Source organism: Eulemur rufifrons, chromosome 19 (genome assembly GCF_041146395.1).
Source record: "Eulemur rufifrons isolate Redbay chromosome 19, OSU_ERuf_1, whole genome shotgun sequence".
Lineage (NCBI taxonomy): Eukaryota > Metazoa > Chordata > Mammalia > Primates > Lemuridae > Eulemur > Eulemur rufifrons.
This window is the reverse complement of record NC_091001.1, coordinates 8,824,681-8,840,502: the sequence shown is the minus strand read 5'-3', so window position 1 is coordinate 8,840,502 and position 15,822 is coordinate 8,824,681. Positions and strand designations below refer to the sequence as shown.

At 45.7% G+C, this 15,822-nt stretch overlaps 1 protein-coding gene across 4 annotated transcripts in view; it reads left to right on the top strand.

The window, feature by feature from the left end:
- The window catches only part of TBC1D1 (TBC1 domain family member 1), a 202,881-nt gene that overhangs the window by 133,115 nt on the left and 53,944 nt on the right, over positions 1-15,822 (top strand). For all 4 annotated transcript variants that reach the window (XM_069495292.1, XM_069495293.1, XM_069495291.1 and 1 more), the window contains one exon: positions 617-756. In XM_069495292.1, the coding sequence (XP_069351393.1) occupies positions 617-756 (140 nt within the window). The remainder of the gene's footprint in view (positions 1-616; positions 757-15,822) is intronic.

The following is a 15,822-nucleotide window of genomic DNA, read 5'->3' as shown; positions in this document are numbered from 1 at the left end:
TTCAAGTTGTCCTATGAATAGGGAAAAAAAAAATGAATGATTAAATTGTATTTTTATATATTGATAACTATCCTTTGTTTTGTAGTTTTTAAAATACAAGTTATCCCACAGTTATCATCAAGTAACTGCACAATTTTTGCCTTGACGGTTCTGTGTAATTAAACTGCACCTTTTTTCATTTTCTGTGGCAACCCACGGAGACACAGGCCTCTGCTGAGAAGATGCTGTCACATAGAGATTAGAGCACACTGGGCCCCCATGACAGCAGTCCCCCCCCCCCGCCCCCTAGGCAGTTTCCCTTTCCTGAAGTGGCACCAAGCGAGGCCCAGTCGGAGGTGACGGTGTGTGGAGCATACTTCTTAATGTCTGTCACAGCAGATCATTTAAGGGTGTGTAATCTTGCTCTTTTCGTGAGAAGCACCTGTAAGAAAGCAGTCCTTTAGGAATGATGACTTACCCTGAGCTTGATTTAACTTCTGCAATTATCTAATTGTGTTCGTTCTTACAAAGATAGTTTGTATTATAATTTAGTGCTTTGTTTAAAAAAAATGCCAAGCTAAACATATCCCATTAATATCTCCCCACCAGTCATCAATCAATCATCTTATAATTTTAGGGACTTTGAATCCAAAGCAAACCATCTTGGTGACTGTGGCGGGACCCCGGTGAAGGCCCGGAGGCATTCTTGGAGGCAGCAGATATTCCTCCGAGTGGCCACCCCGCAGAAAGCGTGCGATTCTCCCAGCAGATACGAAGGTAAGACCCACCCCTGAAATGAAACTGTGAGAAGAGTGCCCAGGCAGAGTCCCCTGGGGTCCCTCTCACGTTGGGAGGAAAGCAGAGAGCTGGCCTCTTCAGCGTTGGAGGGTCTGAGGTGGTGACAAAGGTGAACTTAGGGAAGGAATCTAGAACTCATTTAAGGCGACCTCTCTGAAAATAGGAGCAGAACTCTCTGATGCTCATGGTGGTCAAAGCGTGAGTCTGCATTCAAATCCCAGCTTTCCCCCCAGGAGCTGTGAGCAATAGTGAGCTGTCTGGAGTTTTCACCTGCAGTCTAGGATTCATAGGCCTATTGCCACACCAGTCAAGATAAGGACACATGATGTCATTACTGACATATTTTTTAAAGTGTTCAAAATTTATAATATTGGCAAAATTGGTGCCACAGAGGTTTCCAGTGTAGACTCCATGGTGTGGAGGTGCCTTTCTGGCGTTCCTGGCCCATTTCGTCTCTTGCCTCTGCCCCGCTATGTGGGGCACCACCGCTGCTGCTCCGTCAGCAGCTTCTTGCCGTGGGCAGCTCCTCGGTGGAGCTGAGTGGCCAGGGTCTGATTGTCGTTGCCAGCAGGAGTTACTCTTCCCCTACCCAGCCGGGAGGCCCGCCCCGCCGCAGAGGGAGGGCTCTAACCCCCAGGTCCTGCAGCACCCTTAGGAGCTGGGGAGGGTGGAGACGGGGAAGGAACGGGAGGGAAGCCCTGGAGCAGGAGCCCAGCTATGATTCATGTCAGCAACAACAGCAAGAGCACCAACACCAGAGCTTCGGTGTTTAAAACAGTGTCCCAGTGTTGCGGAATGGTGTCCCTCCCAGGGAATGGCTGTGGCGATTGCAAGGTGATAATGTCTGCTTTAAGATGCTCAGCGCAGCGGCCAGGATGTGTCAGGGCCTGTGGATGACTGTGTAAAACTACCCTCTCCAGTTTAGAATCGTTCTGAGTTTCCAAGTGAGCTTTCTTAGACTGGACCAAATCCGGGCTCCCTGTCTGTTCATCCCTTGGTTCTGTTCTGGTTTCAGAAGCCACACAGAATAAATTTGCTTTTACTTCCTGCTCTTTAGTTGACAGAGAAACTGCCGCATCCTGTAGCTCCCTTCTGCAGGTTACCTGCCCTTGTTACTGTTGGGGACATCTCTAGTCCAAGTCCTCAGCTGAACTCGGCGTTCCCTCTGCTGTGGCCCATGTGGTGCGTCTCTGCTTCCATCCAGCCGCCACTGTTCTGTTCGTGCACACTGACCTACATCTGTTCTTGCTTTAAGTAATGAACCCACATTCTTGGCTCTACTGTATCTTCTCCTTTTGGACAGGAAGTGTTATTTAAAAAGTGGACTGATTCCTGTCTATTCCTGAGAAGCTTTTTAAAAGCTTTTTTTCTCAAGCCATCTGTAGCTAGGAGGTGTTGGTCAGTTTTGGCCAGACCTTTTGTGGTTGTTTTGATTCTGGTGACCAGTAGGGTGTGCGTAGTTGTGTGTTGAGTGGGTGAGTGTGGCCTTTGCGTCTTTATAGGACAGGGCCTGGCCTAGATGCTGCTCCTCCTGTTCCTGGGCCAGAATCACTGTGATTCATCAGACCCCAAAGAGTTCCGCTCCTGTTGGGGTGCCGCTCCCCGCCGCCCCCTCTCCTGCGGGGAGGTGTCCCCGAGACCCGTCAGCCCTGAGCAGAGGCCGCGGTGCGCGTCTCCCTTTCCTCTGGCCACTCTTGCCTGTGCCACAGCAGCCTCGAACTTGCCCTCCTGCCACCCCCGTGGCCCCACAGGGGCTGTCCCTGCCTGGCCTGGCACGCTCTGCCTCATGTGCCCGCAGCTCGCTCCCTCCGTTCCCCCTGCTGCCACCTGGTGCTCCTCTTCTGTCTGACTTTCCCATGCACCTCCCTCCTGCTACAGAAGCTCACCTCACCTTTATCGTCGGTCCCCCTAGTTCCCGCGGGCTCTGTGGCTGCCAGAGGAAGGCAAGTCAGCGGCTCAGGTCCTCACCACGCGAGTGTGTGCTCCTCAGTGACTCCACACTCCCTCCTCCTGCCGCCTCTTCCTCTGCGGGCACCTCCTCTCTGTTCTCTTTTCGGAATTAAGAAATGCCGTCTGAATTTCCGGATTATGTTGTAGGTATTCTATATGGGAAAGAAAAGAGAATAAAAGGATTTGTGACTGAATTGGTATAATAATGATAACCACATATTATGCTTTTTTTAGACTCCACTAAAGTGCTTTACGTGAATTATTTCCTTTAATTCCTAGCCAGCCTTATGCAAGTCAGCATTTTTATCCAGCCTTTTCTACAGAGGCGGGAGTGGAGGCTTGGAGTAGCCTAGATCACTTTCCCCAAACCGCAGCGCTGGTGGGAGCCAGAGGCAGGGCCTGAGCTCGTGGGCCTGAGCCCCAGACCTCTCACTCTGAGCCCCACACAGTGCTGGGCTGCGGCCAGAGATGCCCGATGAGACCCGTAGGATGTGGTCTGCCTGTACCTCCTGTTACAGGGCTTTTTCCCCACAGGAAGTGGGGCGGGTGTTTCTCAGTGTATCCACACATCTCCCGTTGGCCAGGAACCAACAGTGAATGGAAAACATGTTTCTGAGCATTTCAATCTATGCGCTAGCCTTCAGCCAACCAACCATCTCCCCTCTGCCTCCCTCCCCCATCCCGATTAGTTAGCTTTGGGACTGGAGTGTGGAAGGCAGAGAGATTGAGGACAAGTCAGGCATCTTCATCCTCCACCACTGCTTACTCCCCACCCCAGGGTGCAAGATGCTGGAGCCTTCCACTGTGGTCTTTGACCACTTGGACCGTGCTGGCAGCTCTCCTTACGTTCCTGCCCTGAGAGACCTCCACACTTGCAGGCAGGTTAGGGCCCTGAGGCTTCTTTCCAGAGGTCTCTGCTGTGTCCACACTGTCCCCAGCGGAGCACGTGCTGCCAGAGGCAGTACAAAGTCTCTGTTCTTGCTCTGCCTGGTGGTTAAACAAGTGGGCTCAGTGAGCTCCTGCCCTGACGTTGGCATGAGAGACGTACAAGTGTGCTTAGAAGAAACGGTTCTTAACAGTGCCTTTTAAAATCTGTTTCACATACTCAGAATGACTATTTTGCATTTATAGTCTGGCACTGCAGACTTTAAGTAAACAGATAGGAAATCTTATTTCTTCAAGGTGAGAAATGAGGCGGGGATATTTGTACTGTTCCATCCCTTTCATCCCACTTGGAAAATACTACTAAACAAACCACCAGTAACCTATCAATAAAGCCTGCAGAGTTTGCATAGCAATAATGGTACTAGTGAAGGAGAAATAGAATTTTCTGTAATTTGGGGGTTCTGATTTTTATAGATAGGCCAAAACCTGGAGAGTAGGGTGTTAGTGAGTAAGGAGTGTGGCTCCAACTAAATATAGTGTAAAAAGCGAGCAAATTACAGAGTCGGGCAAAGTGGATAGAGGTGGAGAGATTAGACTAAGCAAATATTGTCTCAAGCAACATTAGTCTCCCTCTTGTTTACTCGGGGATATGTGACTCTTTCTTCTATATACAGAACTCCTGTGAAATAATTAAGTTGTAAGAATCTGAATTTTATGTTTTAGGAACCTGTCTGAAGTAGGTAAGAAGTTAATTTATACTTAGAAATTTACTTATGTATGACTAGTAGCACCAGGGCGATCATTCCCAATTTTTTAAAAATTCATCAGTGACCAATTGGTCTCTTGTAAGAATTCCAGCTTTAAGTTAGCAAAGTCTAAGAGGACTGGTTTTAATTCTAAACCTCAGAGGGGTAGGTCTCAGCTTCTCAGATGGAAAGTCAGGTGTAGAGCAGGCACACTATATTGAAGGGAAACTATATGATAAATAAGAAATCACCAATTTTTACTTGAAGGCTCTGCAAGAAAAACGTTTTTGTAACAAATATCATGAAATAGAATGCTAAAAGTTGCATGGTGGTTTAAATTTAAAGCAAGTGGCTTCAGTGATGTTTAGGCCTGTGGTGGCCACATATGTCCACTGCCCCAGAAACCCCGGGAAGGCGCATCTTCTCTTCCTCGTGCTGCAGGTTCTTTGGCAAAAGGCATGTGCGATGCTGAGCACGTGCAAGGACCATGCTTGGTAACTGCGCTCGAAGGAGGGTGGGATCAGGAGAGTGCTGTTGAATCTGGCAAAGCCGCTGGGGGCTGGGTGTGGTGAAGACAGCATTTGTAGGTCGTGGTATTTGCTCCTCTGAGTGGAGGCTAATGATGTTTGTGTCTGTAGCAGCCCTCGCTCATTTTCAAATCCTTACTGTTGGTCCCTGCCATGAGCCTGTGCTGAAGATAAAATAGGTAGTAGAGGTACTCTGACCCCCGAAATGAAGACGTGAATACACCTGTCCATTAAGTGAGTTTAGAGCAGCATTTTACAAACTTCTGTGTGCTTGAAGTCCTCTGGGAATCTTGCTCAAAAGCAGATTCTGATCATTAGGTCTAGGTGGGTCCTGAGGTTCTTAATTTCTAACAGGCTCCCCAACATGTTGCAGGTCCACTTTGACATCGAAGGCTTAGACTAAGCAACCACGGTAAACCCCATCCAGATCTTTGAGTCCTAGCGCAGGCCTCTTTCTGTGAGCCTGCTCTGGGTCTCTACGGATGGACTCAAGGCATGTCCCAAGTCCCTCAAGCCTCCCATAAATCTGGGTCACCAGTGACAGTTTTGGAGAATTGTGCCATCAGAAGCAAAGAGTTAGTGTGGTGGGGAAAGCACACTGATGAAACATGGTAGTGGGTATAAAGAAAAATTTGCTGATGCCAAATGAACCCAAATGTACGGTGCTTTCCTGTGGCCTGCCATTTATTTTTCTGGGTAGCCTTGTGTCTTGTGTGGTACCGAGAGCACAGAAACTATGCGCCTGTTTGTTTTCTTAGCTGTGAGCTCTAACCTGATTGTCAGGTCTGCAAACAATGCTGAAAGTCAACTTCTGACTAGATATTTGGTAGTATAATAAGCCCCATGATTTTTTGTTCTGGTGTATTATGTGAAAGATAATTCTTTGTTATTAAGAAATAATTTTTTAGGCAGCTCCAAACTTTAGAATGGAGGAAAATCCTTTTATTTACCTCTGTGTGCCAGGGAACAGCTTTAAATTTAGTATTACACTTTTCATTTAAGCATTTCAGATTACACTGTGCGTTGCACCAACAATAAAAGCTTTCAGACTTTACATGTCTTGGAAAAAAAAAAAAAGAAAACCTAATATAGATAAGAATGATTTGTTGATTTGAAACCCATTGTATAAGCAAATAGTCTAGTGAAATTAAAGTTCAAAGGTTTTTTGTATTGTAGGTATAGCTGTGTCAATATGCTTGATTTATAGTAACATTAGTTAAGTGAATTAGATACTAGATATACATTTAGATATAAACAGTAATGGCACAAGTATATAATCTGAATCTTTAGGATGAATATATTATTGTGGAAAATGTAGAAACTATTTTATGACTATGATCTATTTGTGGTATATATAATCAATTTTTTAAGAATTTATATACCATTAGGAAATTTTAATGGTTGATATAAGTGGAATAACTACAAGTGACACTTTGCTGGGAAATGTAGGCATAGTGACGTCTGTATCTGATCCTTTTGTTTTGATCAGTGGTTCTCAACTTTGTTCACCAAAACACCTGGGGAAATTTTTATAAACATGGGCTGGACCTGGCCTGCTGGCACTCTGCCTCACTGAATCTGTTGGTGGGGATGGGGCCTGGGCGTGATTCATTTTTTCTTTTTAAACTCCCCTTAAGCTAAGGATTCTCATTGCCCTGTTGAGACTGGTTGACCTCAGAGGGTGACTTGAGAAACTGTCACCGCTTGGTGGCAGTGTTGCACCCTGTGTCTTGATGGCCGTGGTTTCTTTCCAACCTCAGAGAGACTTGCTTAATTTTTTTATGTGTTTTTGTTTTTGATCTTGTTATGATATTTATATTCCTTGCTCATTTGCAACTTATTTGAACAGAGAGGTCCTTTCTGAAATGAGGTGTTTTTTTCTTTTTCTACAAGGTTTTAGGGAACCGGCAAAACAAGGAAGAAAAAAAATTCTCCAATTGCTAGAGACACATGGCTTTTCAAGATTGTTCTTAATTTACTTTCTGTATAACTTTGCTTTTCTGTGGTGAATAAAGACCAGGCTCGAGATAAAATATCACAAGCCATGAATCTGATTGTTCATGGATTTCTATAGTGAAAGCTACTTGATTTTTTTTCCCCCTGTATTGTGCTTTTTGGCAAGTCATTTCAGGAACCAGGGAGTCCACATCGAATGGCAAGATTTTACCCTGGCTTGCTGTTTTTGTGCCTGTTAACAATCGTAGCTTAGAATTGACTGAGCTTTTCTTAGTGAACCACTGGCATTTAAACAGCCAGCCCTTAAACATTGTGTGAGGGCTGGAGCTAAGGTTGGTGGGGTACAAGATATAGTCGCAGCCACTGCCGCTGGGTAGGAAGACTTTGGGGGCAGTGGGCTGGGTCAGATGGCCTGGGTTTGAATCTCTGCCCTCTTGTTCTGAAACCAAGTGACACATGATGATGTTACTGCACCCAGCTGGCAAGGGATTCCTCCTTAGAGCTCATCTGACTCTAGAGTGTGTGCCTGCAGGATAAAGTCCAAAGTGGAAGATTTGGATTCACTACCGTTGCCTTTTAAACTATACCAGGGAGCCATTGGAATTTTTAAAGCAAGAGAATGGCAAGTAGTTTGAAAATATTTTCAGGGGGATAAAATTCGTAGACATATCTGAACATGAAGCAGCTTCAAAATCAGGGCTGGCACCTTGGTGAGGCCAGCCGGTGTCCTGGGTGCAGAGTTTAAGGAGGCACTCACTTTCAGGGCCCTGCAGGTGCCGACCCTGTACATACAGTGAGCGGCTCCTTAATTTCCATGCCCTGGGTGCCTGCTAGCTCTTTCTGGTCCCTGTGGGCTGCCTGCAGCCTGCTTAAGTAAATGGACAGCCCTGCAAGGGAGAGTGCGTTAGATTAGCTCTGAGGAGGGATTCCTTGGCAGGATAGGTTTGTTTTTATTTTGTTTAAAAAAGGTATAATTCATATACTATCAGATTCACCCATTTAAAGTATACAATTCAGTGTTTTTATTATATTTTAGTATATTCACAGGGTTTTGCAACCATCAGCACAATCTAATTTTAAAACATTTTTGTCCCCTTAGAAAGAAACCTGTAGCTGTCATGTCCTAATCCACTGCCCCCCACCCTCAACCCTAGACAACCACTAATCTACTTTCTGTCTCTATAGATTTGTCTGTTCTGGAGGTTTCATATAAATGCAGTCATGTAATATGTGGACTTTTGTATCTGACTTCTTTCCCTTAGCATAATGTTTTCAGAATCTGTCATGTTGTAATGTGTATTATTAATTCATTCTTTTTTATGGCTGATTAATATTCCATTGTATAGATATATCACATTTTGTTTGTCCCTTTACCAGTTGATAGACATTTGGGTTGTTTCCATTTTCTGGCTATTATGAATAATGCTGCTGTGAACATTGACATACATGTTTTTGTGTGGACAGATGTTAACAAGGGCTTTGCGTGTGAGCTGGCATGGAGCTGCCTTCTCTGGGGGGCTTTTCCTGCAATTCTTACCTGCCAGGATGGTGAAGCCTGCGGGGGTGTCTGGTCCTGCCAGCACCAGGCTTTCCTGTCGGCCATCCCCATTTACTTTCCTCTGTCCCAGGCTGAAAGAAGGGTGCTGGCGTTCCGTGTCACCCTCTCAAGTGCGTGGGAATGCTGGGGAAGCCAGGTCTCCAGGGAGCCTCCAGGGTTTCCACTGTCCCTGGCCCTAGGGAGGCCGCCGGAGGGCCACAGGTTAGTGGCATTTGCACAGAGCTACATTGCTTTGAGCTGTTCTCAAACTGTGCCCCACACGCCCCTGGAGGACTTGTAGAATCAGATTGCCGGGCCACACCCCGGAGTTTCTGATTCTGGAGATGGATGGAATTCTCTTGGGTGGAGCCCTCGAGCTGCCGCAGCTGCAGCAGCAAGGGTAACTCCTGTTCTGATTTCAGCTCTGGCCAAGAGTCCCGAGTGGTTGTCAGGAAAATAAACAACAGATCGAAAATTAGAAATGTGTTCTATGGCAGATGATGAAATAGCCAACAAATGGTATTTCTTTGCAGTGAAACTATTCACATATTCATAATGGCCATTGTAATTATCCTTAACATGTATGAAGCATTCAGTGTTTGCTTTTTGACACAGTTTACACGTATGATTCTTATAGGTATTACTGCCCATCTTTTAAGACACAAGGTAGAAAGATTGAGTATCGTGCCTATGGCTGCTGCAGCTCTTACAGCCAGGCTTTTACTCAGAATAATGAACCGTCGATGGTTTTAGGAATAAATTATCATGAGTTTTGATTTGTTTGCTCACTTAAATTAGTGCTTGTACAATGGTTGGCTGTGTTAGAGTGAAGGAATATGTCATGTTGGAAATATTCTAGAATTAAATGTTAACTTTTGCTAATAAAGCACACATTTGGGGCATTATCGGTAATCCTAAGTTTTTAAAAGCAGAATTAGGATCTTGCTAGTTGCGCGGTTTCTGTCGTCTATGCACATCTGAGTGAAAGCGTGGCTGTCTCTGGCGGCAGAGCGGGGCCTGCCTCCCCCTCCAGCCGCCGCTCCAAGTCGCCGCTGCCAGCGCGTCCGGGAGCTCTGGACTCTCTGAAGTCCTGAGATGAAGCCCAGGGATACATTCAACCGCTTTCTAAATGGCTTTTTTCCAAGTAAATTTGTTTTGTCATTTTCATATAAATGACAGTAGTGTTGAGTACTAACAAGATTTTAAACATCGCTTACCAAAGTAGGAGCAGTGTAATTACAGTCTCCCTCGTTCTGAGAATGATTTGTGATACCAAACTATGTATTTTGTACTTGAAAGAATAATAGGTTTTCCACAGAAAGTGGAAAAATTGTGGTGCATTTCCCGTTCAGGTGCTTTAGCTTGGGAACTTCCCATGAAGGAGGTTCTGGTGGCGAGAAGTCCCCTCAGCTGGTCCTGGTTTGGGGGAATTTCATTTTGCAGCAGCACCTTGCCCCGGCGGTTGCTGAGGAATGGCTTTTCTTTGTCTTAGGGGTGCCAGCCTTTTGGGGTGCCAAGGTTGTGCTGGGGGTGGGGGCGTGATCGGAGCAGTTGGTGTCTTCGGCCCTGCGAGGACGCACATTGCTGGATGCAGGCCGGACGGAGGCCGTGGGCAGGCTTACCTTTCTGGACAAAGTGCTATTTCTTCCTGTCACTGCTTGCAAACAAAAGTTTGAGTTCATCATTCTCTTTCAGAGAAACCAGCATGTACCATGTTCTGAAAGTTGTCTTCTGTTGTCCCTCACACTGCAGCCTCAGTCACCCGCGGTGTGTGTCCCAGTGTACACAGCAGCCTACGTGCAGGCAGACCAGATGTTTGGTCAGCACACGGCAAAGTCACCGGATTTCACTCACTCGTGGGGGACATTCCTCCCCATTTTCCATTGCCCAATTCTCTCTGTCTTGCCGATTTCACATTTTTTAGCACCTTACTTCTTGGTACCAAGATAGACATTTAGAGATTGTGTGTGATTGACCGCACACTGACGTAGCCAGCGAGGGGTTGCTCTTTCCTACCTAACGAGAGGTCTGGGTGATGGGAGAGCAGAGCTGGCTCAGTGGCTCCGTGACGCAGCCAGTGAGCGAGGCCCTTCTGTTTTTCTGTCTTGTCTTCATGGATACCTCCACCTCTGGCTTCCCCTCCAGTGCCAAGCAGAACAAAGACAGCAGCATCGAGGAGGAAAGGGTGACCTTTCTATATCCAGAGAGCAAACCTGTTCCAGAAATACCTAGTGGGCTTCCATTGTGTCTTGTTACCTGAGACCGACTCACCTGGCCTCCCATAGCCACAGGGAGGCTGGGAGACACAAGTTGTCAGCTGAGCTCATTGCCACCTTTTACAGCATTCACTGGAATGGCCGGGATGGGCACTGGAGGGGCTACAACACTGCCCTGTGGAATGTTCTAGTGCTTCCCGGTGGCAGTATTTCTTCAGTCAGCCGTGACTTTGCACAGATTATTTCCTTTGCTCAGAAAGCTCCTTCTACTCATGTTCTCCCCTCCTCTCCCAGCCCACGGTGCTCTACCACCGACGGCTTTCCTTATCCTCTCAGGCCACCTGGCTGTCACCCCTTCTTTTCCTTTCTTGTCAGCTGTAGTCGGCCTCTCCGTTCTGGTGCTCCTTACAGACTTGTGTTTGTCCCTGTTGGAGAGCTTAGTACTTTGTCTTTGGGATATTTATCTGAACCTCTATATCTCTGTGGTCCAATACTGTTGCCACTAGCCACATATAACTACTTAAATTTAAGTGTAAACTGATTTCACTTACATGCAGTAAAAATTTAGTTCTTCACATTAGCTTCATTTCAAGAGCCACACATGGCTAGTGGCTACCATATTGAGAGCACAGCTCTAGAACATTCCCTCATCCCAGAAAATTCCCTTGGACATGCTGAAGTCTTTGAGATCTCCCATCCCCTGACTCAGAACCAGAAGTGCGGCACCTTCAGAGTGGTGCTTGTGTTGTGTCTCCTAACTGAAGCAGCAAATTTGGGGCAGGGTCAAGATTTTCTACCACCCACGTGGCTCCTAAAAAATGATGTTACCAGACCTGTAAAAGGTAGTGAGTCCAGTATGTTCAAGGAATCCTAAAAGCAAGTGGGGACTTTGAAAAAGTTATCTATTCCAAATTCCTTGTTTTACAGATGGAGAAACTGAGGCTCTGGAGGGCAAGGAACCCACTCAGGGTCACACAGTCAGTGGCAGAATGGACTGGAATCTTTGTTGTCACATCTCTATTCACTTCTCTTTCCATTAAACCACATCTGATTATCACCAGCCTGTTTTTCCCCCAGTTACGTTCTCTCCTTTCCTATTTAACCAGTTTCCCGTTCCTGGAGAGGAGGCTCGGCTGTTTGCAGCTTCTTAGCTGTCCCGAGTGCCCGCTGCATGTGGATGGTGCCCGGGGCAGCTCAGGAAGCGGATAACTGGAGGCCTGTCAGGGCCGATGGATGGGTTAGTTGCGAGAAACAGAAAGTGACTCAAGCTAGCTTCATCAGAAGGAGGCTTTTAAAAATCAAAAGGGTAAGGGCTGGGACTAGGAAGGTGTCAAGAGCCAAGGACATCTTTCTGGCTCTCTCTTTGGGGCCATGTAATTTTTTTTTCTTCTAATCTCTCCTTTATTCTGCACACCAGCTTCCCAGCTTGGTTGTCACTGTATGCAGTCGTGCCAGCCCTCGAATCTGTGTGACTGCTCAGCTCCGGAGGTACCAAGTCCCTAACTGCCAGTCTGTGTCCTATCCCAGAGTTTTGAGAGGGAAACTGGTTGGCCCAGCTCGTGGCTGCTCACCCAGGGAGGGGTGGGTGGGAGAAGTGTGTGACCACCGTGGGCCCCCCAGGCTGTTACCTGGGCTGTGGGAGGTGTTGGGCAGGCCAGAGCTGGGAGGGGAGGGCAGAGCACTGGCCACCTATAAGCTGGTGTGTCCTTGATGATTATGTCGCTTACCGACAGAAGGCACAACCAGAACAGTGACAAGAACTGGAGTCACTAGTGTAACATTTAATGGTTATCCAAAAACAGGTGAAATTGTGTGTGGGTCAGTTGTGTAACTTTCTTATTACCAGAAGCACTTGGACAGAAGCTGGCTGACTTTCTATCAAAGATTCCTCTGTAGGAACGAAGTTTGATTATTTATTCTGTGATAAGAATTTGGGATTCTTAGAGCAAAATAATGGCCAGAAGTGGTCAAGGTGTCCCTGAAGGAGGAGACTGAGGAGCCGTTGTCGGGCTCACACCTGGACCTTCACACAAGCTGGCGTGGGAGGCCTCACACACTCCTGCATGTGCCTAAACCTTGCCAAGCCGGTGGGAATACCTGGGATGCATTTCTAAAACCCATTGTAAGCTTGGTGAGGACAGCAGCACTGTCTTGTTAGAATCCTAGGACTGGGCACAGGTTGGGTTCATAGATGGTGCTTGATTTCTCTTGCATAAAGGGGTACATGATTTTGGAATATTTACCAAACATGGGCACTTTTACTATAAAAATATTGTATATACTGAGATTATACTGTAGAAAAATAACATACATATGGAGAAAAATACAAGGGAACAGATGATATTCTATAGAAGTTGCAAGAAAGCGTGATAGGTGATGGTTTTGCCTTTTTTTCAATTTTATATCATAATGACATTTTGTTAAGTAGGAAAAATTAATTTTTATTTAAGGAAGAAATGTTTGCAATGCATTTTAGTCTTTCTATAGAAAACCTAACCTTCCTACAGGTTGGGATGAAAATATAATTCCATCGTGATGCTAACAAGTATTCAGAACTATTGTAAATGGACCCAATTATAAAATCACTTCCCTCTTGTGGGCTAGAACTACAGATGACCATTTGGGGATTCCCCCCCGCTTTCTTCTCTAGAATTATTAAACTTGGCCTGACCAGTAATTTGAGTTGAGAAAACAGAAGCCTTAATTTGTAGAAATCAAGCCCAAAAGTTAGAGGTACGAGATCTTTGTTGGGAGGGTTTTTCTTATTCTCAGCCCTCTTGCCACTGCGGTTACCAGGGCGGCTGAAGCTGCAGGTGCCGCAGACGCCACCTTTCTGCGCCTTCCTGCTGCGGGGAAGGAGCCCTCGCGTGGCCCCCAGCACTGCGCTCCTTAATGCTCATTGGTTCCAAATTTCTCCAGATCCAGCAGAAATAAAACTTCAGTGTGTCATATTTATAGTTTCAGAGAATAGTTTGGGAATTGATTTTTTTTTTAAAAATGTAAAAGCCCATCATTTTTATATCCTTTTTTCTACATCTAATAGCTTAAAAGACAGCACATTCCATCTTCTCTGATTACTCTTCCTACACACCTGAAACCTGTGTTTTGAAATTGTAATAGTTCAGTCCAAATCAGTACGTTCTGAATTAACATAGTTTATGTTTAAACTTTGTTGTTGAAGTCATTTTAAGGTTCTAGATAATATAGTGTTTTTATTGTTTCTGAAGAACAATGTCAAAATGTCAGTGATGTGAAGAGAGCAAACATATTGGTGTTTGTTTTTAGTGGCATAATGACTTAGGTCACTGCCCCCTGGCTGCCTCTCAGCGGGCGGCTTTTGCCTTCTCTGGTCACCACACATTAATATAAACTGCAGGCCACTGCCACAGCTCGTTTGGTTGTGATCTGTAATCAAACATCTGACCCACTGGGTAGGTCAGAAATGGTTTCATTCTCATCCGTTTGCCACTTTATTCTTCCTGAGATGGCACAGTTCTGTCTCTGTCGTCTTTGGCGTTTGTGTCTGTATTGGTTTTTGTCTGAGACTGTGGACTCTCGGACGGCAGGGAAAGGGTCTTGTGTTTGCTTAAGTAATTCTGTCATAATCCCCTGAGTCTGTGGAGCTCAGTGAATTCTACTTGATGTTGTTGGTGGATTATTTGGAGCTTTTCATGTTAGAAAGCAAAGGGATTCTTAATGTGGTGCCTCGTTTTACAGGTGAGAACACAGGAGCAAAGACCGTGAGAGCCCAGGGGCCACCGTTTGCGTTTGTTCAGGGCAGTGTGCAGGGCGAGCTCCTGGCCTTGGCCGCCGCAGAGCAGCCTGGTGAGGCGCCCTGGGCGAGGCTGGGTCTGGCTGCTGGCTGCAGTTCCCACCCCGGGACTTGGGCCTGCTGCCCCTCCTCTGTTCCTTCCTTTGAAAATGGGGCCGGCGGTAACTATCTTGTTCCTTCAGAGGCAGTATTGCACAACGAATGAGAACTTGGGCCTGAGTCAGGCAAAAAGTGCAAGCCTTTAGAAAATCACATAGACCTAGAGAGAGAGAGACACACGTGTTCTGTAGGGCAGAAAGACAGGGCTTGGAAATGTTCTGATTTCATGTTTTGAGTTGATATGACCTTTGGCAGGATATCCTAAAATCTCAGATCTTCATTTAAATCAAGACTCTTTCCTTGCACATCCACATTTTCCAGGTTGCCAAAGTTTTAAACGTGGGCCCGTGAGCTTTTTTCCATTGCCTCATTTTGGCCGGTGGTCCTTTGTTTTCTTGGTATGTTGAAAGGCAGATAAAGTGAAATGCAGTGCTGGCTAGTAACTCCCATTGTAATGCATATTTCTGCAAATGGCTTCTGGCCACTTGAGGGGGAAAGGGTCATGTATAATTTCAGAAAGGCCTGATTGGAGAGTGAGTGTAGTGTCCTGGTTAACAGTATAGATTTAAAAAGTTCTTTTTATTATTTTTAATTGTGGTAAAAATCTATAACATAATATTACCATCTTAATCATTTTTAAGAGTGCAGTTCAGTAATTTATTGCATCACATAGTCGTGCAGTGGATCTGCAGAACTTTTTCATCTTGTAAAACTGAAACTCTGTACCCAATAAACAACTCCCCGTTCCTCCCTCCCTGCTCCCCCAGCCCTGCAGCCCCCATTCTGCTTTCTGTTTCTATGAGTCTGACTGCTGTTGATGGCTCCTGTAAGTGGAATTATACAGTATTTGTCTTCTGTTTCTGGTTTATTTCACTTAACATAATGTCCTCAAAATTCATCCATGACAGGATTTCCTTCTTTTATTTTTTAAGGCTGAATTATATTTTATGTATGCACCACATTTTATTTATCCATCCGTTGAGGGACCTTTGGGTTGCTTCCACCTTTTGGCCTTTGTGAGTAATGCTGCTAGGAGCATGGGTGCAAACGTCTCTTTGAGATCCTGCTTTCAGTTCTTTTTAATTTTTTGAGGAACCTCCATACTGGTTTCCATAGCTACTGCACAATTTCCACTCCCATCAACCGTGCCCAAGGGCTGCAGTTTTTCCATATCTTCACCCAAATTTATTGCTTTCTTTCTTTTTTTGACAGTGGCCATCCTAATTAGTGTGAAGTGAATCTCATTGTGGTTTTGATTTCCCTGATGATTAGTGATGTTGAACATCTTTTCATATCCTGCTTGGCTATTTGTGTATCTTCTTTGGAGAAATGTCTACTCAAGTCTTTTGCCCATTTT